Source organism: Salmo trutta, chromosome 25 (assembly GCF_901001165.1).
Source record: "Salmo trutta chromosome 25, fSalTru1.1, whole genome shotgun sequence".
NCBI classification, from domain to species: domain Eukaryota; kingdom Metazoa; phylum Chordata; class Actinopteri; order Salmoniformes; family Salmonidae; genus Salmo; species Salmo trutta.
In genome coordinates, this window is record NC_042981.1 from 16,197,223 (window position 1) to 16,224,628 (window position 27,406).

The following is a 27,406-nucleotide window of genomic DNA, read 5'->3' on the forward strand; positions in this document are numbered from 1 at the left end:
AAACTGCCCAGGAAACCACAACAGTTATTTAGTATGTCGTCAAGAATACAGGATGAAGTCGGGTGTCTAATCGGGTGTCTAATCGGGTGTCTAATCGGGTGTCTAATCGGGTGTCTAATCGGGTGTCTAATCGGGTGTCTAATCGGGTGTCTTATCGGGTGTCTTATCGGGTGTCTTGCATGAGGTTTCTGCTACTGTCTGTGAGTCAGGATAGTTAGTGAATATGTCTGGACACGTACTGTCAGGCTGCACGTTTCAGCATTGTTTGGGGTTAATTCCATTTTCAATTCATTAAACCAATTCATGAATGCAAAAATTGTAATTGATAGTGACAAGATATTTTTCAATTCATGAATGTGAATTATACTTAGCAAAGAAATGACCCTGGCCAACTTTGGTGTATGGCTTCTCCGGCAGCTCCAGGACAAGTTGGTCATGAGGGAGAAGGAGCGGGAGAGCAGGTTGGTGAACGCTGAACTGCTGGAGACTGAACTGGAGGCCCGGCCTGTGAGAAGGCCGGAGGTACGGTATGGAGGGGGGAGAGGCTAGGAGAGGGACAAACCCCAGGCCTGAGAGAAGGCTGAAGGTACAGAATAGGGGCGCGACAAGCCCCAGGCCTGAGAGAAAGCTGGAGGTAGGAGGGGTCAGGGTGAAGAGGCAAAGGGAGAGGAAAGACAAATGATAGGTCATTCAGTACAGACAATACAGTACAGACAGTGAGGATGAAATAATCTCAAAGAAAGCCTATTATCTGACCATTGATTGTCATTTTAACCCTGATGAACTTGTTATAAAAAAAAACGAAGATATTGACTGTGGCAAGCAATTATCCATTTGTTTTACATGCAACTTGAGTATCAAAACGAATTAGATTACATTGTAATGAACGAATCAAATTTGTTAATGTGATTTAACCGCTCCCAGCCTTCACAGAACAAATATTTGAATTTTGCTGAGCAAATAACTTTTTTTTTGTCAATTTTTTTTTTGGGGGGGTGAGAGTCCTCTCCTCAACCCACCTAATAATTAAAGAAAATACCAGACGTATATCGAGCGACAAGTCCAGCAGCCCCAATTGCATTTAATAAAATTAACTTGTGTGTTGTGTAGCCTATTTGCCATCCTCATTTCAATATGATTTGCATGGCTCAGGGAAGGGGATGTTTAATGAGCAAATTCCAGCTAAAATGCTATTGATTTTCTTACTGAACTTTGTAAGGGCTTATGGCGAGGCTCACTGTTTATCATTGCGCCATCTCAGTGAGAGAAGAGAGGAATTAGCTGTTGATGGATCTCTGGGCTCCTTCGTAGTGGGATTAACAAAGGGATCTGAAGACATTGGTAACCCCACAATCTGCTGGTTTTCAGGTAGGCAGCATACAGCACAAGAATGTAGGACCCTGGGTCAGGTGTAAAATGAAAGAAAATCTGTCCCTGCCAGTCTACAGAGACCGTGTCAATATGAAAAGTTGTATCTTCAACAGGGGGACAGACAGAATTACAGACATCATAAAAGCACTCATGGATGGGCAGTTTTTTTTTTACTCGGTATGATGTAGGGCTGACCCAATTTAGTCAACTGGTCGGTGTTTGGTCGATAGGCTGTTGGTCGATCGCACATTTTTTAGTCGAACAGCTGCAAAAAAATGTTTTAATTGTATGGCACATGTCTTGATGAACGCCTGTCTCAGTGGAATAATTCATTGCAGAGGCCACAAGGGTGGCACACCAGTATTACCAGTAGTACATTTACCTTCATTCCCATCATTTCTAATCTACAATGTTTGTTTGGTTACCGTAATTTCTGTTAATGCATTCAATATATTTTTATTCCAGTCTTCTACAGTTCTCATTGTCAGAGTTGACACTTTGCTTGCAGAGAGCACAACCTAGGCTGCACTTCTGACAAAAGTTTTGGATTTAATTAAATTAACAAGTTGACAATTTAGTTATTGTCTTTTGTTTGGAGTGCTCCTACCAATGTTGAGTTAGGAGGCGCACCTGATGACGCATAGAAGTAGGCCTAGGCTACCTGGCCTGCGCGCAAATGTAGGCCTATAAATGTGCCCATTTGGGGATCTGATAGTATTTCTGATTGTCTTAACTCACTACCACTAATGAGCAGTGGAGCTTCTCAAAGTCATTTTTATTCACCTCAAACAGCAAGTAAACAAAGTCTGTTTTTACATCCATTGAGAATGACATAAGTTCCTCAATGTAGCCTATTTGATCAATCTTTCCAGCTCTCTCGATTTCTACCTGCAGGCTGCAATGTTTGTATTTGTTGGCTTTATGTAGGCTATTTTTACATAGTTGGCAATGGAAATATAAATTACTTTTACATTTGTATAATTTAGATATCATTTTTATTAATCACGTGACAAAGATTTTGAGATACGAAGACTTTATTATTAAAAAAATGAAACGAAAAATTGCTACCAGTCAGTTAGTCGAAGGAACAGACGACTCTTGGTCGAGCAATATTTTTGTTGTTGTTGTCGGGGACAGCCCCAGTATGATGTAATCAATACTCATACTCATTTTGTCAACACATTAGACAAATCATTTCACAGCTCACTCTCAATAAAACCTGTCCAGTTTTCAAACATTACAAGAACACAATGTGTTGTGGCTTGAAAAGGTTTCTTCAACCTTGTATTGAGTTAGGGTTAAGGACCGGCCAATCTCTTAACCATTCTAAGATGATAAGTACTTGGTAATGTGACAAAATGTAAACTGTTTCTTTATTGCTTGGGGCACCTAAATGTCTAGCATGTGTCGAGACCACCACACCACTTCACTTCCCCACCAAATGAGTTTGACTGGAGTTAATACCAGTGCCAATGTGTATCAGTGGCAATAACCTCCTTCCACAGGGAGCTTAGCATTGTTATTGAGCAGAAAGTAATAACAATGCTTCCTCTTTCTATCTGTATTGCTTTCTCTTTCCCTCCCTCTTTCTCTCTTTCTTTCTTACCATTTTTTCTGTCTTTCTATTACTATTTCTCTCTTTTTCTTCCCCCCCATCTCCTCTCTCTTCATCCCTCAGCCCTAGTGGAGGAGATCTACCAGTCTCAGAGGGATAGGGACCAGGCGGCGATGGCCTGGCTGTGTCTGTCAAATGAAGAGAGGGACGAGGCCCTGCTCCGGGCCAAGCGGCTGCAGCAAGCGGCAGCTGAGTACGTACTAAATCACCCCAACACACCACAACATAGCATACCCCAACAGACCACACAACAGAGTTGGGGTCGATTCCGTGTCAATTCAGCAATTAAACATAAATTACATTTTCATGTTTCTTCTTTCCTCAACCCTGGCACAGAAACCCATTCTGCTTACCTAACTCACCATTCTCTCTCCCTCTTCTCTGACTGCATTTCAATTCAGTCAATTTAGAATGTCATTTACATTACATTTCAATTCCAAATTGCAATTGCTTTTCAATAAGGAAAATTGGCATTGATTTCCTGAAATGAATTCTTTGAAATGACATGGTTGACCCCAACCCTGCCACACAGGGCCACTCTGATTAGCTAACAGACCTCTCTCCCTCTGCTCTCACGGTCACTCATAACATCAGCAGTATGTAGAGAAGTTGGGAAATAGATTGTAGAAGTGATAAGCATTTTCAATGAGATGCTAGTGAAAAGCATTCCATTCTCTCTCTCTCTGCTAAACTGTTATTTCCTCACTCTTTCCCCTTCTTCTTCCCTTTCTATGGAAATGGGGAAGGGGAATTTTCTGACATCTATAATGGTCTAGTTTGTTTACTTGCCATTGCTTAGGCAACTCTGCTTTGTTCTTCAGGCTGGTCGACAAGGTGAATGAATGGAATGGAATGGGGGTGGTTGTAAAACGGTCGGAGGGGGAGACAAAAAATCCAATATCCAATGGTTTGGAAATATATTGGAGAGTCCCCTCGCCCTGCGTGCAAGGTTGTCAGTCAAGAGTTGCACTGTATAGGAAATCAATCAAGTCCTTCAGACCAGCAGATATTTACCTGCCTGTCTGAAGAGGGCTAATTAATGTGATTTTTGTTTTGTTTAGGTGGTTAGTTGGGTGGTGGAGTCTGTTCTTAACTACCAGAACCTTTCAAATGAAAACTGCATTGTCCACTAAGATGGAGGCAGGCAATATTTGCTGGTGAAGTTTAGAAGTAATTACGTTTCTACTTAAGGGAATATATAACTTTCTGTCGGAAGCAAATCTATATTTCAATAAGCCTTGGTATGTTGGTTGGTGTGAACTCCACTTGAAAAATAAATCCTGTTGTTTTTTGTTTCCAATGCATTCTTTACTATAAAACATTTGTCAAACAAATGTTTTTCTGTTATTATATTTATTTGATATTACCTTTTATTCTAATTATTTAAATCGTTTAAATTGACTGGACTTATTGGTTGGCATGAAGAGCATTCAGTTAGCCTTGTTTTATGCCAAATTGCCTGGCAATCTAATTAGAAAAACATCTCTTCTCATCTCTTTATGCTTTTCAAGGCGCCGCCCAGCTTTCCTCTTAGTAAGGAAAGGGTAATTGATAGCCAAGCACAATCCCATTATCTGAGCTGGAATATGGAAAGGCATGTTCTGAACCTTTATTTTCCCAGGCAGGCAGGTCAGTGGCAGGCCCACTATGATTGAGTATGTACCTTTATAATGGGAGGTGATCCCTGTAATGCCTTTGTCAATGAGCTGAGGAGTTGTTGTTTTCCCTGAGAGGAGAAGACTGACTGACTGGCTGGCTGCTGGGGAAATCACAAGATGTGCATACCAAATGCCACCCTAACCCTATATTAGTAAAAGTAGGACACTATATAGGCAATAGGATTACTTTTGGGACCCATCCATTGGCACTTTAAGGAGAATGACAGGGGTTGAGAGACACATAGGCAGGGAGAGCGCCAAAATGTGTTATTTTAGTACCTAACTGAAGATTCCACTTCACCTAGATTTAACAAGTGATATCAGTTCATTGTGGGAGGGAGAGAGGGAGAGTGAGAGAGACTAGCTTGATATCCATGAATCTCGTCACACACTTCTGTAATTCCAGTAGTCTTTTCTCTGTAAAGGTGCTCAGTCCTGCTGCACACCTACAGATGATTCCACCCCTCACCTCAGCACATATGGACAATTGATCCCAGTAGTTATATATAGCAGTAAACATTAATAACTTAACAGTCCTCCTCCATCCGTGGCAAATATACTGGGTATTATCGGGGGAATAATGGCTGGGGTCTGGTGGCTCTTTTAATATGTCGAGGGTGTCTTCTGTTCTTGATCATCGACTCTGAAAACCCCCAGAACAGAACTCAATTATTGGATGTGAGGAAGATTTGGGAAGTGATCTCATTTTGCTGTTCTAAGGAAAGGAAACTGATGGAGCTAACCGGCATGTCTTTTTTCTCTCTCAATTCCCTATTTCGCTCTTCTCCTCCTCCTCTCTCTCTCTGTCTGTCCTCTCTCCGTCTCTCTCTCTCTTTCCCCTCTTCTTAGGCTGGAGGATATTAACCCTGAAGGAAGTGATACGGTAAGCCCCCCCCCTAGGAGCTCATCTGGGCTCACATTTCTCTCACCAGAATTTCCTCAATTAAAAGGTATTAGGAAACAAAGGAACAAAGGACAGCTAAGCATATTTCAACACTATGATTATTTTAAGGAGGTTGATATTATCTCCTTAAAAAACGATGAAAAGAAAGATATTGCTATTACTAATATTCAGATCTATCCAATACACATGTGCACCACTTATGAGAATGTGAGAACTGATATATTTGGTACACATCAGCTGCAGCATCTGCATATTGCTTTGTTTTGTGTGTTTTTCATATTCATACAGTACCAGTCAAACATTTGGACACACCTACTCATTCAAGGGTTTTTCTTTATTTTTACAATGTTCTACATTGTAGAATAATAGTGAAGACATCAACACTATGAAATAACACATATGGAATCATGTAGTAACCAAAAAAGTGTTGAACAAATTGAGATTCTTCAAAGTAGCCACCCTTTGCCTTGATGACAGCTTTGCACACTCTTGGCATTCTCTCAACCAGCTTCATGAGGGATATTTTTCAAACAGTCTTAAAGAAGTTCCCACATATGCTGAGCACTTGTTGGCTGCTTTTCCTTCACTCTGCAATCCAACTCATCCCAAACCATCTCAATTGGGTTGAGGTTGAGTGATTGTAGAGGCCAGGTCATCTGATGCAGCACTCCATCACTCTTCTTCTTGGTCAAACAGCCCTTACACAGCCTGGAGGTGTGTTTTAGGTCATTGTCCTGTTGAAAAACAAATGATAGTCCCACTAAGCGCAAACCAGATGGGATGGCGTATCGCTGCAGAATGCTGTGGTAGCCATGCTGGTTAAATGTGCCTTGAATTCTAAATAAATCACAGACAGTGTCACCAGCAAAGCACCATCACACCTCCTCCTTCATGCTTCATGGTGGGAACCACACATGCAGAGATCATCCGTTAACCTACTCTGCGTCTCTCAAAGACACGGCAGTTGGAACCAAAAATCTCAAATTTGGACTCATCAGACCAAAGGACAGATTTCCACTGGTCTAATGTCCATTGCTCGTGTTTCTTGGCCCAAGCAAGTCTCTTCTTATTGATGTCCTTTTAGTATTGGTTTCTTTGCAGCAATTCGACCATGAAGGCCTGATTCACACATTCTCCTCTGAACAGTTGAGATGTGTCTGTTACTTGAACTCTGTGAATCATTTATTTGGGCTGCAATCTGAGGTGCAGTTAACTCTAAATGATCCTCTGCAGCAGAGGTAACTCTTTCCTGTGGGGTGTCCTTATGAGAGCCAGTCTCATTGCGCTTGATGGTTTTGCGACTGCAAAACATCTTGAAATGTTCCGGATTGACTGACCTTCATGTCTTAAAGTAATGATGGACTGTCATTTCTCTTAGCTTATTTGAGCTGTTTTTGCCATAATATGGACTTGATCTTTTACAAAATAGGGCTATCTTCTGTATACCAACCCTACCTTGTCACAACATAACTGATTGGCTGAAATGCATTAAGAAGGAAAGAAATTCCACAAATTAACTTTTAACAATGCACACCTGTTAATTGAAATTGCATTCCAGGTGACTACCTCATTAAGCTAGTTGAGAAAATGCCAAGAGTGTGTAAAGCTGTCATCAAGGCAAAAGGGTGGCTACTTTGAAGAATCTCAAATATAAAAATTTAAATTTTTTTTAAACAAAATGGTTACTACATGATTCCATATGTGTTATTTCATAGTGTTGATGTCTTCTATTTTTCTACAATGTAGAATAATACAAATTATGGAATAAGTAGGTGTGTCCAAACTTTTGGCTGGTACTGTATCAGTTGTTTTTAATTAGGAATTGTATGTTAGGATCTTGAGGAGCTGCTGAACAGTGTGACCAGTGCAAACTCAACGCTGGGTATTGAGCGGAGCGCGGCGGTGATCGTGGACCGGCTGCAGAAGGCCCAGGAGAGGAGGAGGAAGATAACAGCAAAGGAGATAAGCGTTGTTATAGAGGAGAGAGACAGAGCACTGGCCAGGGTTGGTCTGACCAACACACAGCTGTTATAGAGGAGAGAGACAGAGCACTGGCCAGGGTGGGTCTGACCAACACAACACACAGCTGTTATAGAGGAGAGAGACTGAGCACTGGCCAGGGTGGGTCTGACCAACACACAGCTGTTATAGAGGAGAGAGACTGAGCACCGGCCAGGGTGGGTCTGACCAACACACAGCTGTTATAGAGGAGAGAGACTGAGCACTGACCAACACACAGCTGCTATAGAGGAGAGAGACTGAGCACTGGCCAGGGTGGGTCTGACCAACACATCACACAGCTGTTATAGAGGAGAGAGACTGAGCACTGGCCAGGATGGGTCTGACCAACACATCACACAGCTGTTATAGAGGAGAGAGACTGAGCACTGGCCAGGGTGGGTCTGACCAACACATCACACAGCTGTTATAGAGGAGAGAGACTGAGCACTGGACAGGGTGGGTCTGACCAACACATCACACAGCTGTTATAGAGGAGAGAGACAGAACACTGGCCAGGGTGGGTCTGACCAACACACAGCTGTTATAGAGGAGAGAGACTGAGCACTGGCCAGGGTGGGTCTGACCAACACATCACACAGCTGTTATAGAGGAGAGAGACTGAGCACTGGCCAGGGTGGGTCTGACCAACACATCACACAGCTGTTATAGAGGAGAGAGACAGAGCACTGGCCAGGGTGGGTCTGACCAACACATCACACAGCTGTTATAGAGGAGAGAGACTGAGCACTGGCCAGGGTGGGTCTGACCAACACATCACACAGCTGTTATAGAGGAGAGAGACAGAGCACTGGACAGGGTGGGTCTGACCAACACACAGCTGTTATAGAGGAGAGAGACTGAGCACTGGCCAGGGTGGGTCTGACCAACACATCACACAGCTGTTATAGAGGAGAGAGACTGAGCACTGGCCAGGGTGGGTCTGATCAACACACAGCTGTTATAGAGGAGAGGGACTGAGCACTGGCCAGGGTGGGTCTGACCAACACAACACACAGCTGTTATAGAGGAGAGAGACAGCACTGGCCAGGGTGGGTCTGACCAACACAACACACAGCTGTTATAGAGGAGAGAGACTGAGCACTGGCCAGGGTGGGTCTGACCAACACACAGCTGTTATAGAGGAGAGAGACAGAGCACTGGCCAGGGTGGGTCTGACCAACACATCACACAGCTGTTATAGAGGAGAGAGAGACTGAGCACTAGCCAGGGTGGGTCTGACCAACACATCACACAGCTGTTATAGAGGAGAGAGACTGAGCACTGGCCAGAAATGACCTTGTCTAAAATCAACCACATTGTCTCTCCTCTGAATACTGAAAAAAATGGATATCTCCAACAATAGGCATCTCTCCTATTTTCTCGACTTTAAGATGTCATCAAATTTGATTTGTCACATACACACGGTTAGCAGATGTTAATGCGATTGTAGCGAAATGCTTGTGCTTCTAGTTCCGAAGCACAAGCATACACAAATCTAAAGGAGTGAAGGAGAATATGTACATGTAAGTATATGAATGAGCGATGACTGAGCGGCATAGGCAAGGTGCAATAGATGGTATAAGGTACAGTATATACAGTTGAAGTCGGAAGTTTACATACACTTAGATTGCAGTCATCAAAACTAGTTTTTCAACCACTCCACAAATTTCTTGTTAACAAACTATAAATGTGTCAAGTTGGTTAGGACATCTACTTTGTGCATGACACAAGTACATTTTCCAACAATTGTTTACAGACAGATTATTTCACTTGTAATTCACTGTTTCACAATTCCAGTGGGTCAGAAGTTTACATACACTCAGTTGACTGTGCCTTTAAACAGCTTAGGAAATTCCAGAAAATGATGTCATGGCTTTAAAAGCTTCTGATAGGCTCATTGACATCATTTGAGTCAATTGGAGGTGTACCTGTGGATGTATTTCAAGGCCTACCTTCAAACTCAGTGCCTCTTTGCTTGACATCCTGGGAAAATCCAAAGAAATCAGCCAAGACCTCAGAAAAACAATTGTTGACCTCCACAAGTCTGGTTCATCCTTGGGAGCAATTTCTAAATGCCTGAAGGTATCAGGTTCATCTGTACAAACAATAGTACGCAAGTATAAACACCATGGGACCACGCAGCCGTCATACCGCTCAGGAAGGAGATGCGTTCTTTCTCCTAGAGATGAACGTACTTTGGTGCGAAAAGTGCAAATCAATCCCAGAACAACAGCAAAGGACCTTGTGAAGATGCTGGAGGAAACCGGTACAAAAGTATCTATATCCACAGTAAAAATTAGTCCTATATCGACATAACCTGAAAGGCCGCTCAGCAAGAAAGAAGCCACTGCTCCAAAACCGCCATATAAAAGCCAGACTACGGTTTGAAACTGCACATGGGGACAATGATCGTACTCTCTGGAGAAATGTCCTCTGGTCTGATGAAACAAAAATAGAACTGTTTGACCATAATGACCATCGTTATGTTTGGAGGAAAAATTGGGAGGCTTGCAAGCCGAAGAACACCATCCCAACCGTGATGCACAGGGGTGGCAGCATCACGTTGTGGGGGTGCTTTGCTGCAAGAGGGACTGGTGCACTTCACAAAATAGATGGAATCATGAAGGAGGAAAATTATGTGGATATATTCAAGCAACATCTCAAGACATCAGTCAGGAAGTTAAAGCTTGGTCGCAAATGGGTCTTCCAAATGGACAATGACCCCAAGCATACGTCCAAAGTTTTGGCAAAATGGCTTAAGGACAACAAAGTTAAGGCATTTGAGTGGCCATCACAAAGCCCTGACCTCAATTCTATAGAAAATGTGTGGGTAGAACTGAAAAAGTGTGTGCGAGCAAGGAGGACTACAAACCTGACTCATTTACATCAGCTCTGTCAGGAGGAATGGGCCAAAATTCACCCAACTTATTGTGGGAAGCTTGTGGAAGGCTACCTGAAACGTTTGATCTAAGTTAAACAATTTAAAGGCAATGCTACCAAATACTGAGGGTATGTAAACTTCTGACCCACTGGGAATGTGATGAAAGAAATAAAAGCTGAAATAAATAATTCTCTCTACTATTATTCTGACATTTCACATTCTTAAAATAAAGTGGTGATCCTAACTGACCTAAGACAGAGATTTTTTACTAGGACTAACTGTCAGGAATTGTGAAAAACTGAGTTTAATTGTATTTGGTTAAGGTGTATGTAAACTTCCGACTTCAGCTGTTATGAGATGAGTAATGTAAGATATGTAAGCATTACTAAAGTGGCATTATTTAGTGGCATTGTATAACGTGACTAGTGACCAAATAATTAAAGTGGCCAGTGATTGGGTCTCAATGTAGGCAGCAGCCTCTCTGAGTTAGTGATGGCTATTTAACAGTCTGATGGCCTTGAGATGGAAGCTGTTTTTCAGTCTCTCGGTCCCAGCTTTGTTGCACCTGTAGCGGTGTGAACAGGCACCTGTAGCGGTGTGAACAGGCAGTGGCTCGGGTGGTTGATGTCCTAGATGCTGTTTTCGGCCTTCCTGTGACATCAGGTGCTGTAGGTGTCCTGGAGGGCAGGTAGTTTGCCCCCGGTGATGCAGACCGCACCACCCTCTGAAGAGCCTTGCGTTTGAGGGCGGTACAGTTGCCGTGATACTGCCTGAAAAGATGCTCTCGATTGTGCATCTGTAAAAGTTTTTCAGGGTTTTGGATGACAAGCCAAATTTCTTCATTCTCCTGAGGTTGAAGAGCTGCTTTTTACGCCTTCTTCACCACACAATCTGTGTGGGTGGACCATTTCAGTTTGTCTGTGATGTGTACGCCGAGGAACTTTTATAACTTTCCACACAGAAGTGAGTGCTACGGGGCGATAGTCATTTCGTTCAGTTATCTTTGTCCTCTTGGGTACAGGAACAATGGTAGCCATCTTGAAGCATGTGGGGACAGCAGACTGGGATAGGGAGCGATTGAATATGTCTGTAAACACACCAACCAGCTGGTCTGCGCATGTTCTGAGGATGCGGCTAAGGATGCCGTCTGGGCCAGCAGCCTTGCGAGGGTTAACACGTTTAAATGTTTTAGGAGGAGGGGGGGGGGGGGGGGGGGTTGTCTGGAAGCGTGACGTCAGTGTCCATGACGTGGCTGGTTTTCTTTTTGTACCCCATGATTTCCTGTAGACCCTGCAACATGCGTCTCGTGTCTGAGGCATTGAATTGCAACTCCACCTTGTCCCTGTACCGGCATTTCACGTGTTTGATTGCCTTGTGGAGGGGATAACTACACTGTTTATATTCAGTCATATTCCCAGACCTATTTCCATGGTTAAATGCGGTGGATCGTGTTTTGCGCAAATGCTGCCATCTATCCACAGTTTCTGGTTAGGGTAGGTTTTAATAGTCACAGTGGGTACAACATCTCCAATGCACTTCTTTATAAACGCACTCACCGAGTCAGCGACTAGGTCGATGTTGTTCTCTGAGGCTGACTGGAACACATTTCAGTCTAGGTGATCCAAACAATCCTGAAGCGTGGCTTCCAATTGGTCGGACCAGCGTTCAATGGTTCTCGTCCCTGGTACATTCTGTTTGAGTTTCTGCCTATAAGACAGTAGGAGCAAGATGGCGGCGTGGTCAGATTTGCCGAAGGGAGGGCGGGGAAGGGCTTTGTATGCATTGCAGAAATTTAGAGTAGCAGTGGTCAAGGGTATTGCACACGCGTGTAGCGCTATCAATATGCTGGTAGAATTTAGCCTTTTCAAATTTGCTTTGTTAAAATCCCCAGGTACAATAAATGCAGGCTCAGGATATATGGTTTCCAGTTTGCCCTTTGATCGAACGTATGTTTAGTCACACAAACACACACCGTGAATTTGTCTGAAGCTATCTGTTTGATTTAGTAAACCAACAAACTACTTGATTTGCATTTGAGCTTAACTGTCACCAGTTTAGTGAAATGTGTTTTGTTGCGAAAACATATTACTATTGATGTTCCTGAACAGATATCACTTGGTTTCCCAAATGAAGCACTGGTTAGCTGCATAAACAGGGTTGGAGAGCCCATGACATACAGAGTACTGGGTAGCTGTAGGAACAGGGTTGGAGAGCCCATGGCATACAGAGCACTGGGTAGCTGCAGGAACAGGGTTGGAGAGCCCATGGCATACAGAGCACTGGGTAGCTGTAGGAACAGGGTTGGAGAGCCCACGGCATACAGAGCACTGGTTAGCTGCAGGAACAGGGTTGGAGAGCCCATGGCATACAGAGCACTGGTTAGCTGTAGGAACAGGGTTGGAGAGCCCATGGCATACAGAGCACTGGGTAGCTGCAGGAACAGGGTTGGAGAGCCCACGGCATACAGAGTACTGGGTAGCTGTAGGAACAGGGTTGGAGAGCCCATGGCATACAGAGCACTGGGTAGCTGCATGAACAGGGTTGGAGAGCCCACGGCATACAGAGTACTGGGTAGCTGTAGGAACAGGGTTGGAGAGCCCATGGCATACAGAGTACTGGGTAGCTGCAGGAACAGGGTTGGAGAGCCCATAGCATACAGAGTACTGGGTAGCTGCAGGAACAGGGTTGGAGAGCCCATGGCATACAGAGTACTGGGTAGCTGCAGGAACAGGGTTGGAGAGCCCATGGCATACAGAGTACTGGGTAGCTGCAGGAACAGGGTTGGAGAGCCCATGGCATACAGAGTACTGGTTAGCTGTAGGAACAGGGTTGGGGAGCCCATGGCATACAGAGTACTGGTTAGCTGCAGGAACAGGGTTGGAGAGCCCATGGCATACAGAGTACTGGGTAGCTGCAGGAACAGGGTTGGAGATCCCATGGCATACAGAGCACTGGGTAGCTGCAGGAACAGGGTTGGAGAGCCCATGGCATACAGGGTACTGGTTAGCTGTAGGAACAGGGTTGGAGAGCCCATGGCATACAGAGTACTGGGTAGCTGTAGGAACAGGGTTGGAGAGCCCATGGCATACAGAGTACTGGTTAGCTGCAGGAACAGGGTTGGAGAGCCCATGGCATACAGAGCACTGGGTAGCTGCAGGAACAGCGTTGGAGAGCCCATGGCATACAGAGTACTGGGTAGCTGTAGGAACAGGGTTGGGGAGCCCATGGCATACAGAGTACTGGGTAGCTGTAGGAACAGGGTTGGGGAGCCCATGGCATACAGAGTACTGGGTAGCTGTAGGAACAGGGTTGGGGAGCCCATGGCATACAGAGCACTGGGTAGCTGTAGGAACAGGGTTGGAGAGCCCATGGCATACGGAGTTTGTTCAGAATATCTCCTGTCAGGCAGCGGGTGCATGCTCCTCAAGCAGTGGTTTGATGTCTGGAGTGAAATAAGTGTTCTTGTATTTATTTCTTAGCTGCTCATATTAAGCACATGCTCTGCCAGAAGACTGAAGTAGCCTACCAGGCATCATTGAAAAATGGACCGACGGGATAGCGCACAGCTTCCATTCGCTATTGGAGTGCATACGGATGAAAAGATTAAATTGAAAATATTCTGATGGGTGAAAATATGATGACTTGATGAGAGAACAGCTGAGCACCCTGAGGCAAGGAACAGAGTGCAAGCTCTCTGCTACTTTCTCAAAATAGCCCTATTTTATTCAGCTAAGTTCAATTATATTATTCTTACTATAAAATAATATAGAATAATGGCACGGGACTTATAAGCATATCTTGTCAGCGAAATGAAAAAGCCTATAGCATGGAGCATAGCCAGATAACATACAGTGGCAAGAAAAAGTATGTGAACCCTTTGTAATTACCTGGATTTCTGCATAAATTGGTCATCAAATTTGATCTGATCTTCATCTAAGTCACAACAATAGACAATCACAGTCTGCTTAAACAAATAACACATAAACAATTATGCGTTGTCATGTCTTTATTGAACACAATGTGTAAACATTCACAGTGCAGGGTGGGAAAAGTATGTGAACCCTTGGATTTAATAACTGGTTGACCCTCCTTTGGCAGCAATAACCTCAACCAAACGGAGGAGGTATTTTGGACCATTCGTCTTGACAAAACTGTTTCAGTTCAGCAATATTCTTGGGATGTCTGGTGTGAACCGCTCTCGAGGTCATGCCACAGCATCTCAATCGGGTTGAGGTCAGGACTCTGACTGGGCCACTCCAGAAGGCATATTATCTTCTGTTGAAGCCATTCTGTTGTTGATTTACTTCTGTCTTTTGGGTCGTTGTCCTGTTGCATCACCCAACTTCTGTTGAGCTTCAATTGGTGGACAAATAGTCTTACATTCTCCTGCAAAATGTCTTGATAAACTTGGGAATTCATTTTTCCATTGATGATAGCAAGCTGTCCAGGCCCTGAGGCAGCAAAGCAGCCCCAAACAATGATGCTCCCTCCACCATGCTTTATAGTTGGGATGAGGTTTTGATGTTGGTGTGCTGTGCCTTTTTTTCTCTCCACACATAGTGTTATGTGTTCCTTCCTTCCAAACAACTCAACTTTAGTTTCATCTGTCCACATAATATTTTGGCAGTAGCTCTGTGGAACATCCAGGTGCTCTTTTGCGAACTTCAGACGTGCAGCAATGTTTTTTTTGGACAGCAGCGGCTTCTTCCGTGGTGTCCTCCCATGAACACCATTCTTGTTTTATGTATCGTAGACTCGTCAACAGAGATGTTAGCATGTTCCAGAGATTTCTGTAAGTCTTTAGCTGACACTAGGATTCTTCTTAACCTCATTGAGCGTTCTGCTCTGTGCACTTGCAGTCATCTTTGCAGGACGGCCACTCCTAGGGAGAGTAGCAACAGTGCTGAACTTTCTCCATTTATAGACAATTTGTCTTACCGTGGTATGATGAACATCCAAGGTTTTTAGAGATACTTTTGTAACCCTTTCCAGCTTTATGCAAGTCAACAATTCTTAATCTTAGGTCTTCTGAGATCTCTTTTGTTCGAGGCATGGTTCACATCAGGCAATGCTTCTTGTGAATAGCAAACTCAAATTTAGTGAGTTTTTTTTATAGGGCAAGGCAGCTCTAACCAACATCTCCAATCTGGTCTCATGGATTGGACTCCAGGTTAGCTGACTCCTGACTCCAATTAGCTTTTGGAGAAGTCATTAGCCTAGGGGTTTACATACTTTTTCCAGCCTACGCTGTGAATGTTTAAATGTTATATTCAATATAGACAAGACAAATACAATAATTTGTGTGTTAGTTTAAGCACATTGTGTTTGTCTATTGTTGTGACTTAGATGAAGATCAGATCACATTTTAAGACCAATTTATGCAGAAATCCAGGTAATTCCAAAGGGTTCACATACTTTTTCTTGCCACTGTGCAGCAGGCCAACTCATATTCTGTTCTTTTGAAATAAATGCTGTTCATATCATGTTTCTTTTGACCTGACTAAAATAAATCATGGATTTATTGTGATGGTGTGTATAAAATGGATTGATTATACTTTTTTAAATGTAGATGTTCCAAAGGCCCGCTTCAGCAGCTTTTATGCGTCGAGGCTTGGAGATGCTAAACTTGTTTATGTTAATTAATGGTCAATTACTTTGAGACGGCAGTCTTTTTCATTACAATAACCCACTGACAAAAAGTAATGACCGCCACAGCTATACGGAGGAACACACCATATCATCACGGGACTCCAAATTACTTCGATATGATGGTTATTATATCAATATTTGCGATTCAAGGTATTTCCACCAGCAAATTCCTGTTTCCATCACAGCTGTTGTGATTTTTCTTTGATCCAATATGACTTTACTGTGGATGGAAACGTGGTTACTCACTCCTCTCCTAGGAAGGTGTGGAAAGAATGTCAATCATAGTCCAGTCTTCAGCAGGAAGCTACTGTGCAGGGAGTCATACATTCATCTGGATGGGTGGTCGTAAACAGAGCTACAAACTGTTTCTCGCTGGAGTTTGAGATGTGTTCTCTATAGCCTGGATTTACCAGGCCTAGTTATGATTGGGATGCTTTCTTTCTGCTTCCCTCCCTGTGGGTGAGCTGCATCGATCTCTGTCCCGTTCAGCCCGACGCCAGGCCATTAAAAGGCAGGCATCAGACGTGTGGAGAAGAAAGGCCTCCACAACTCCACTATGCCTGCGTCTCAAATGGCACCCCATTTCCCTATATTGTGTACTACTTTTGACTAGGGCCCATAGGGCTCTGGTCAGAAGTAGTCCACTATATAGGGAACAGAGGACCATTAAGGACTCACTCTGTATATATCTATAGTGAACAAATGGCACTACATGGATCTCACGCTGCTCTGGAGCAACACCTCCGACTGGTCTAGAGCCAGTCTAGTTTCACATGCCTGTAGATTATTTCTGTGAAGAAGACGTATTGGTTTATAGGGCTGTTTGCGGTGCTGATTCCGTATTTAAAAAATATAAAAAAATAGGATCTCTAATAGGTCAATTTAGTCCCTGGGGTGTGGATAAATGTGTATTAAAAGGGTATTTCCAGTAATTTCACTAGTAGTGCCAGGTTAGCTGTATTGGTCAAACTTAGCTACTATTGTATGTTTCAGTCATAATCGAAATGATTGGCACCCTTGATAAAGATGAGCAAAGAACACTGTCTAAAATAAATTGTACAAATACTGAGCTATATGTTATGCTTAAAGAAAATGTAAATATTTTATACTAATTACAATTGCTCAAAAAGGGCACCCTACCCCCGCGAGGATAACGGCACAGCCTTTTTCTAAAACGTTGAATGAGATTGGAGAACACATTGGGAGGGATCTTAGACCATTCCTCCATACAGAGTCTTACCAGATACTTGATATCCTTGGTCTGTGCTTATGGACTGCCGTCGTTAATTCAAACCACACGTTTTCAATGGGGTTCAAGTCTGGAGACTGAGATGTACATTTTGTGGTCAATTAACAATTTCTTTGTGGAATTTGATGTGTTTGGGGTTATTGTCTTGCTGGCCAAATATTCTGCCTCCTGGCAGAGGCAACCAGGTTTTTGGCTAAACTGTACTGGTACTGGATAAAGTTCATGATGCCGTTGACCTTAACAAGGGCTTTACACATTCTTTTTTTGACGCCGAACCCACCACTGGTGTGTGTGGACAAAGAGCTGGCAACCTCATTTTATTTCTATGAGAAGAACACTGTGTCCTCTCCTGCTCACTTCTCATCTTTGGTTGAGTCTCCTCTCATCCACCTATGGTAGTTACCATGTTGTCCCAGGTGTTCACTAAGCCATTTTATAAGGCTTTTTTACAATGTCTAAATCAAAGACTGTCACGATTGTTATATAAATAATCTGACCAAGGCGCAGTGTGAGTAGAGTTCCACATATTTATTACAGTGAAACTTCAAAACAACAAAGAATAAATGAACGTGCAATACGTAGCGCACATAGGCACTCATACAAACAATATCCCACAACGCAGGTGGGAAAAGGGACACACTAAGTATGATCCCCAATTAGAGGTAACGATTATCAGCTGCCTCTAATTGGGAACCATACACGTACACCAACATAGAAATAAACTCACTAGAAATCCCCCTAGTCACGCCCTGACCTAAAACACCATAGAGAACCCCGAGGGCTCTCTATGGTCAGGGCATGACAAAGACTGTATGTGGAGTCATTACACAAGAAAACAAACTTTGGACATTGGGGGGAGGGGGGTGGTGTTGCCAGTCTTCTTAGAGCCTCTGACTTTAACACAAGGCTGAGTGGAAGTAACCAGCAGGGCTCAACCCTAGACTACAATCCATATCTCCACAAAACCCTGGGCTAACACCACATTCACATCTCCTGGAAAAATATTGCCTCCGGCTTTTTGTGGAAAGCAACAATTTCATCTTTGGGGCAATTTTAAAAGTATGTTGCAAATGCCTCTTCCTAATCTCTGTGAGGCGGGGATGGTCTCCACACTCTATCCTGAAGGATTTCTGCCTCCCCTGCTGCTCTTCCTATCCCTCTCTTCATCCTGAGGGGATTAGCCCACTGTGACAACCAGAGGACTGCTACATCCATCAGCCTGCTGGGAGGAGGGAGGAAGACATGTATTTTATTCTATTCTCTATACCACTGAATGATGATTATTATTATTATTATTAACTGGTATATGAAAAGTGTTGGGAGGAACAACAGAGAACACTATTCTATTTTCCATACCTACTCTTGTTCTTTTCTGTCTATAAAGTGAATGCAGAGAGAGCACAGGTTCTTGATTGGTTGGGTCCCCCCCCCCCCCCCCCCCCCCGGTACGTTACAGTGAATACTGTTTCCTGGTAGACCAGTGTGTATGTTAACACTGAGAGCTGAGGTGATTTGTTGTGTCCCCCCTGGTACGTTACAGTGAATACTGTTTCCTGGTAGACCAGTGTGTGTGTTAACACAGAGAGCTGAGGTGATTTGTTGTGTCCCCCCTGGTACGTTACAGTGAATATTGTTTCCTGGTAGACCAGTGTGTATGTTAACACTGAGAGCTGAGGTGATTTGTTGTGTCCCCCCTGGTACGTTACAGTGAATACTGTTTCCTGGTAGACCAGTGTGTATGTTAACACTGAGAGCTGAGGTGATTTGTTGTGTCCCCCCTGGTACGTTACAGTGAATACTGTTTCCTGGTAGACCAGTGTGTATGTTAACACAGAAAGCTGAGGTGATTTGTTGTGTCCCCCCTGGTACGTTACAGTGAATACTGTTTCCTGGTAGACCAGTGTGTATGTTAACACTGAGAGCTGAGGTGATTTGTTGTGTCCCCCCTGGTACGTTACAGTGAATATTGTTTCCTGGTAGACCAGTGTGTATGTTAACACTGAGAGCTGAGGTGATTTGTTGTGTCCCCCCTGGTACGTTACAGTGAATATTGTTTCCTGGTAGACCAGTGTGTATGTTAACACTGAGAGCTGAGGTGATTGGTTGGGTCCCCCCCCCCCCCCGGTACGTTACAGTGAATATTGTTTCCTGGTAGACCAGTGTGTATGTTAACACTGAGAGCTGAGGTGATTGGTTGGGTCCCCCCCCCCCCGGTACGTTACAGTGAATATTGTTTCCTGGTAGACCAGTGTGTATGTTAACACAGAGAGCTGAGGTGATTTGTTGTGTCCCCCCTGGTACGTTACAGTGAATACTGTTTCCTGGTAGACCAGTGTGTATGTTAACACTGAGAGCTGAGGTGATTTGTTGTGTCCCCCCTGGTACGTTACAGTGAATATTGTTTCCTGGTAGACCAGTGTGTATGTTAACACTGAGAGCTGAGGTGTTGCTTGTTCTGATGTCTTGGTGAGTTGTCTTTCATTACCAGATCCACATATTTTCCAAGTATTGATTATGTGCAATTGAATGACGAGCCTTTGATATAACTGACAGTGTGATGTAAGTGTGTTTTCAGACATTATGCACCGAACATAGCCAATGACAATTTAAGGTAGCACCCCCGCACCTCTCTGATTCAGAGGGGTTGGGTTAAATGTGGAAGACACATTTCAGTTGATTGCATTCAGTTGTACAGCTGACTAGGTATCCCCCTTTTCCTTTCCCTTCCCATATGTAACGTTAGGTAATTATTGTCTGCTCCGTGCTCCATGTGTTCCAACAGTTGCTATTTTTGGGCGTCGTACTGTAGCCAGGTGGCCTGCCTAGCCTGCCTGGGTCGAGTAGAGAGGTGCACTCCCACTCTCGGTGCTCTGATTTAAATGATTTTAGTCCAAAACATCTGTTGCCTGAAAGCCGTAACTCACCCTGACTCTAAAGAGAAGCTTTGTGTTTTGCCTGGATGAGGGAACTGTTATTCCAGACTGCAGAGGAAGGCGACGGGAGCTGAGAGAGCTGGACTCCTAGGTTTTGCCCGCCTGCTCTTGTTTGCGGGAGTTTTTTTAGGCAGCTGGATGTCGAAACATTGTGACTTGTCAGGGAGAGAGGGATGGTTTACATTCCTGGTAACTGTCCTTTAGTCTTGGAATGTGCACACAAAGAGCACATATGGACTGGTATAAAACAACTCTGTCTTACAATAACACTGAGACCTTCTGACTGAGCCGTGGTCGGTGCTACTGCTGGGGTGTTTATACTGTCTGTCTGTCTGTCTAAATAAATCAGGGTAATTGCTGACATCAAGGTAGAAAACAACCACTTAATATGTAGTAATTAATGTTGTCTGTGTATGGTATTCAAAAAATGATCTTCTCTGGCTCTTCTTCCACAGTGCAAGTGGCTGGAGCAAGATCTCCTGCAGACGAGAGACTTCAGCAAACAAGCCAGACTTCAGCAAACAACTGAAGACACCTGACGGCCAAAAACAATGAAGAACGTGCTCAGAAGGTAAATCTAACCCCTCCTCTTCTTCGCCCCTCTCGCTGAAGAATCCCTGCACTTTAAGACTACAAGCAGCACAGGTTACCCTTCTCTATGGTTGCGTTCCAAATGGCGCCCTTTTCCTTATATAGTGCACTACTTTTGATCACAGCCCTGATTAAAAGTTGTGCACTGTAAAGGGAATAGGGTGTCATTTTGGATGCTGCCTAACATGCCGCGTGTGTTTATATGGGTCTGTATACATTACCGTGTGTGTGTATATGGGTCTGTATACATTACCGTGTGTGTGTGTATATATGGGTCTGTATACATTACCGTGTGTGTGTGTGTGTGTGTGTGTGTATATATATGGGTCTGTGTACATTACCGTGTGTGTGTATATATGGGTCTGTGTACATTACTGTGTGTTTATATGGGTCAGTGTACGTTACCATGTGTTTATATGGGTCAGTGTACGTTACCATGTGTGTTTATATAGGTCAGTGTACGTTACCATGTGTGTTTATATGGGTCAGTGTACGTTACCATGTGTGTTTATATGGGTCGGTGTACGTACCATGTGTGTTTATATGGGTCGGTGTACGTTACCATGTGTGTTTATATGGGTCGGTGTACGTTACCATGTGTGTTTATATGGGTCAGTGTACGTTACCATGTGTGTTTATATGGGTCAGTGTACGTTACCATGTGTGTTTATATGGGTCAGTGTACGTTACCATGTGTGTTTATATGGGTCGGTGTACGTTACCATGTGTGTTTATATGGGTCGGTGTACGTTACCATGTGTGTTTATATGGGTCGGTGTACGTTACCATGTGTGTTTATATGGGTCAGTGTACGTTACCATGTGTGTTTATATGGGTCGGTGTACGTTACCATGTGTGTTTATATGGGTCGGTGTACGTTACCATGTGTTTATATGGGTCAGTGTACGTTACCATGTGTGTTTATATGGGTCGGTGTACGTTACCATGTGTGTTTATATGGGTCGGTGTACGTTACCATGTGTGTTTATATGGGTCGGTATACGTTACCATGTGTGTTTATATGGGTCGGTGTACGTTACCATGTGTGTTTATTTTATTTCACCTTTATTTAACCAGGTAGGCTAGTTGAGAACAAGTTCTCATTTGCAACTGCAATCTGGCTAAGATAAAGCATAGCAATTCGACACATACAACAACACAGTTACACATGGAATCAACAAAACATACAGTCAATACACTACCGTTTGGGGTCACTTAGAAATGTCCTTGTTTTTGAAAGAAAATAAACTTTTTGTCCATTTAAAATAACATCAAATTGATCAGAAATACAGTGTAGACATTGTTAATGTTGTAAATGACTATTGTAGCTGGAAACGGCTGATTTTTATGGAATATCTACATAGACGTACAGAGGCCCGTTATCAGCAACCATCACTCCTGTGTTCTAATGGCACGTTGTGTTAGCTAATCCAAGTTTATCATTTCAAATGTTTAAACAACATGCCATTGGAACATAGGAGTGATGGTTGCTGATAATGGGCCTCTGTACGTCTATGTAGTTATTCCATTAAAAATCTGCCATTTCCAGCTACAATAGTCATTTACAACATTAACGATGTCTACACTGTATTTCTGATCAATTTGAGCTCAGCTCAGTGCTGCTGTTTGCCAACAACTCAGCCTTTAAATATGGCCACACCTACTACAGTATGCTGGGCTATTATTTAGATACCAACCCCTTAACCGAAACCCGCCCTGCCCGATACACACCACATTTCCATTTTAGTCACAGGTATAATTGTATTGTTTATTCAACCACTCACTGTTTGCTTGTCTCCGAGCCTTGTTATCTAGTCTGGTGATCTAAAGCAATAGAGCTGTTAGTAGTAGTGGTAGTAAATGGTACTGATGGTGGAGGTGGTACTGATGGTGGTGGTAGTGATGATGGTGGTGGTAGTGATGGTAATACTGATGGTGGTGGTAGTGATGGTAATACTGATGGTGGTGGTAGTGGAGGTGGTACTGATGGTGGTGGTAGTGGAGGTGGTACTGATGGTGGTGGAGGTGGTACTGATGGTGGTGGTAGTGGAGGTGGTACTGATGGTGGTGGTAGTGGAGGTGGTACTGATGGTGGAGGTGGTACTGATGGTGGTGGTAGTGGAGGTGGTACTGATGGTGGTGGTAGTGATGGTAATACTGATGGTGGTGGTAGTGGAGGTGGTACTGATGGTGGTGGTAGTGGAGGTGGTACTGATGGTAGTGGTAGTGGAGGTGGTACTGATGGTAGTGGTAGTGATGGTAGTACTGGTGGTGGTGGTAGTGATGGTAATACTGATGGTGGTGGTAGTGATGGTAATACTGATGGTGGTGGTAGTGATGGTAATACTGATGGTGGTGGTAGTGATGGTAATACTGATGGTGGTGGTAGTGATGGTAATACTGATGGTAGTGGTAGTGATGGTAGTACTGATGGTGGTGGTAGTGATGGTAATACTGATGGTGGTAGTGATGGTAATACTGATGGTGGTGGGGGTGGTGGTAGTACTGATGGTGGTGGGGGTGGTGGTAATACTGATGGTGGTGGTGGTAGTGATGGTAGTACTGATGGTGGTATTAGTGATGGTGGTGGTTGTAGTAGTAGTTGGTGGTGGTGGTTGTGGTGGTGGTAGTGATGGTAGTACTAATGGTGGTGGTGGTGGTAGTAGTGATGGTGGTGGTAGTGGTATTAGTAGTAGTTGGTGGTGGTGGTAGTGGTGGTAGTAGTAGTAGTAGTAGTAGTTGTTGGTGGTGGTGGTGGTAGTACTGATGGTGGTAGTGGTGGTGGTAGTAGTAGTTGGTGGGGATAGTACTGATGGTGGTGGTGGTAATACTGATGGTGGTGGTAGTAGTGGTGGTGATGGTGGTAGTAGTGGTGGTGGTGATGGTGGTAGTAGTAGTAGTAGTAGTGGTGGTGGTAGTAGGAGTTGGTGGTGATAGTACTGATGGTGGTGGTGGTAATGGTGGTGGTAGTAGTTGGTGGTGGTGGTGGTGGTAGTAGTAGTGATGTTAGTGATTGTGGTGGTAGTAGTAGTGATGGTAGTAGTACTGGTGGTGGTGGTGGCGGTAGTAGTAGTTGGTGGTGGTGGTAGTACTGATGGTGGTGGTAGTAGTTGGTGGTGGTAGTACTAGTAGTAGTTGGTGGTGGTGGTGGTAGTACTGATGGTGGTGGTGGTAGTGTTGGTAGTAGAAGTGGTGGTAGTTGGTGCTGGTAGTGATGGTAGAAGTGATGGTGGTAGTAGTAGTGATGGTGTTGGTAGTGATGGTAGAAGTGATGGTGGTAGTGGTGGTAGTAGTGATGGTAGAAGTGATGGTAGAAGTGATGGTGGTAGTAGTGGTGGTGGTAGTTGGTGGTGATGGTAGAAGTGGTAGTTGGTGATGGTGGTAGTGATGGTGGTAGTAGTAGTGATGGTGGTAGTTGGTGGTAGTGAGGGTAGAAGTGATGGTGGTAGTAGTAGTGATGGTGGTAGTTGGTGGTAGTGATGGTAGAAGTGATGGTGGTGGTGGTAGTAGTAGTGTTGGTGGTGGTGGTGGTGGTAGTGATGGTAGAAGTGATGGTGGTAGTTGGTGATGGTGGTAGTGATGGTAGAAGTAATGGTGGTAGTAGTGATGGTGGTAGTAGTGATGGTGGTAGTTGGTGATGGTGGTAGTGATGGTAGAAGTGATGGTGGTAGTTGGTGATGGTAGAAGTGATGGTGGTAGTGGTGGTGGTAGTGATGGTAGAAGTGATGGTGGTAGTAGTAGTGGTGGTGGTAGTGATGGTAGAAGTGATGTTGGTAGTAGTAGTGGTGGTAGTGATGGTAGAAGTGATGGTGGTAGTAGTAGTAGTGGTGGTGGTAGTGATGGTAGAAGTGATGGTGGTAGTAGTAGTAGTAGTGATGGTGGTAGTTGGTGGTGATGGTAGAAGTGATGGTGGTGGTAGTAGTAGTGATGGTGGTAGTTGGTGATGGTGGTAGTGATGGTAGAAGTGACGGTGGTGGTGGTGGTGGTAGTAGTAGTAGTGATGGTGGTAGTTGGTGATGGTAGAAGTGATGGTGGTAGTAGTTTATTTAAAGGGACCATGTGCAATGTAAAAAACATTCAGAGTGAAATATGATGTGTGTACCAGAGTTAGCTAAACACAGCTAATTTTCATAATCTGCAGTCCCTAACTAAACATGGCTAACTAAATACACATCAGTAGTATAGTAGTATGGCAGTATAGTAGTACAGTAGTATAGTATTATAGTAACATACAATAAATACACAACATCATAATACATCAAAAGACATTGAGACTTGAGTGCATTGTGTGTCCTGGCCACGTAGTTGATGGGATTTAGAATGACATCATCAACAATGTCACAGTGTCACTGACATCATCAACAATGTCACCCTCCAGTGAGGTACAGGGTAAACACGAGCCTATTTGTTTTTCTCCATTTATGGGAGAGAGGGAGAGAGACCTGTACAGCTCTTTTATTGTCATTTTCTCCATGCATTTTTCTGTCAGACAAACATTTGCATTTTTATTTTCAGATTACTTCTCTCTCTGATTTTTTTTTAGGCGGGAACGGTGAAACAGACACATCAGAATGTTTGTTGATGAAATCAGTTAACAAGTTTGTGACTAGTTGGTGGTTTATGATGATGACTAGTTTAGAGGATTAGAACGATTTGTTGTGTTTCAACTGAACTAAGAGAACCTCCGTCCAGTCTTCTTCTGCTCTTTCTAAAGGCTGCTGGCTGAAAGTATTTGTACTCTTCTTTATTTCTTAGAAGGTTTCTTCAATCTCCACTGGTGGCTTATTAAGAAATATATTACATTTTGTTATTAATGTAGCACTTGGTTTTTCTATAAATCCCCTTAATTATAGATTGGCTCCTGGGATTACAGAGTGGGGTTTTTAATTTAAAATGAAACGGGAACAGCTGTCGTAAAATTAGTCAGCGGTGCCGGGAACAGATCCACAAAACAATTGAAAACCTCACAGGTCTTTGATTCATCAATTGACATTTTACTTTAAAGAAACCAGATAAGAGAAGATGACTGGGATTATTTAAACATAGAAAGGTCGGTGTCAAACAGTCCTCCCCTGCTGAAGTTCATCTTGACGTGAAGAGAATGTATTGATTTTAAATCATTTCATTTTTATATGACTGCACAAAATTACTCTTTGAATAGTCATAACGTTACTGGTTTATTTAGTAAAGAATTATAAAATCAGGGAACATGGCCAACCCAACATTCCCAATTTGTTTACATTTTAAGATCCCTAGATTTGCATTTGATCATGCACCTTTTAACTGATCATGTACTTTGTGTCCTTCCAAATTAGACATGCAAAATCCTTTACCATCATGTCAAGTAGAAGTATTATGGAAGAGCAGGCTGAATCTGAGCTTCTAGGGCCAGAGGAGGGAGTAGTCGTAATGATTAACTGCGTTAGCGAGCCAAGGAGAGGAGCATTGCAGTGCCATCACTCTGGGCTGTCAGTGCTTGAAGGAAAAGCTGGTGTGCAAACACAGGTGGTTCAGGGCTAGGGCAGCCACTACAACAGATCACTTGAGATGACCTGAGCAATGAGAATCCCTCAACCCCCGGCCCTCTCCTCTCCACCCCTGCCATTTCAGAGGGCACTAAAGTCACAGACAGCTACTCTGCTCAAGCCGCGCGCGCGCGGGCGCACACACACACACACACACACACACACACACACACACACACACACACACACACACACACACACACACACACAGAGCTTTAGGACCCACTTATAGAGCCTCCTTGAGAAGACTGCAGAACTGGTTCTCTCACAGGCATTCACAGATAAAAGGCCATAAAAAAGTGTTTTAAAAGCTTAAAATAGGAACTGATTCCCACAGCTTGATACTGCTGTTTGGTGAAAACATTATCATGAAGGCACAGTCATCATAGACTTGCTCATTAACTATGCCTCAGTTTAATGTGCATGCAGGTGTGTTACTTGACGCTACGGTCTAGTGTGTCAAGGGCTTAGTTGCCAGGTGTGGTCTTTGACTGTTACTCTCTTGAGTGGATGTCCATTATCATTAACATGCGATGTCTTTGATTAATGTACATTTAATATTAACAGATGATCTCTTTGATGACTATTATCATTAACAGGTGATGTCTTTGATATCCATTAACATGAACAGCTGATATCTTTGATTGATATCCATTAAAATGAACAGGTTATATCTTTGATTCCCAATATGGCTCTCATACTTTCATGGCCACCTAATCATCCCCAGTTTCCAATGGGCTCTTTTATCCCCCTTCCTCTCCCCTGTAACTATTCCACAGGTCGTTGCTATACATGAGAATGTGTTCTCAGTCATCTTACCTGGTAAAATAAGGGTTAAAAAAACATTAACAGGAGATTCAGACTTGAGGACACAAGAAGGAAAGGCGGTGCAGTTTGACCCTAGTTTAAATGAAAGTTTAAATGAAATGATTCTAATGAAATGGTCACTACAGATAAATACGATTATGGAGAATGCAGAGAACACAATCCAGAATAAAACATCAATAGATAAATATTAGATATTTATTT

The 27,406-nt window shown here is 43.5% G+C and overlaps 1 protein-coding gene across 9 annotated transcripts in view; it reads left to right on the top strand.

Annotated features, from left to right (window-relative positions):
- Positions 1-977: 977 nt before the first annotated feature.
- The window catches only part of LOC115162082 (mirror-image polydactyly gene 1 protein-like), a 34,840-nt gene continuing 8,411 nt past the window's right edge, over positions 978-27,406 (top strand). For 2 of the 9 annotated variants that reach the window (XM_029713037.1, XM_029713036.1), the window contains exons 1-5: positions 1,212-1,368; positions 3,050-3,179; positions 5,494-5,527; positions 7,382-8,715; positions 20,717-20,832. Coding sequence is in view for 4 of the 9 variants with exons in the window: in XM_029713038.1 (XP_029568898.1) it covers positions 1,161-1,368; positions 3,050-3,179; positions 5,494-5,527; positions 7,382-7,552; positions 20,717-20,800 (627 nt within the window). In the remaining 5 variants the exon portion in view is untranslated. Of the gene's footprint in view, positions 1,369-3,049; positions 3,180-5,493; positions 5,528-7,381; positions 8,894-18,759; positions 19,424-19,603; positions 20,833-27,406 lie in introns of those variants that run through there. The other 7 variants (XM_029713038.1, XM_029713039.1, XM_029713041.1 and 4 more) reach the window with 7 other exon arrangements.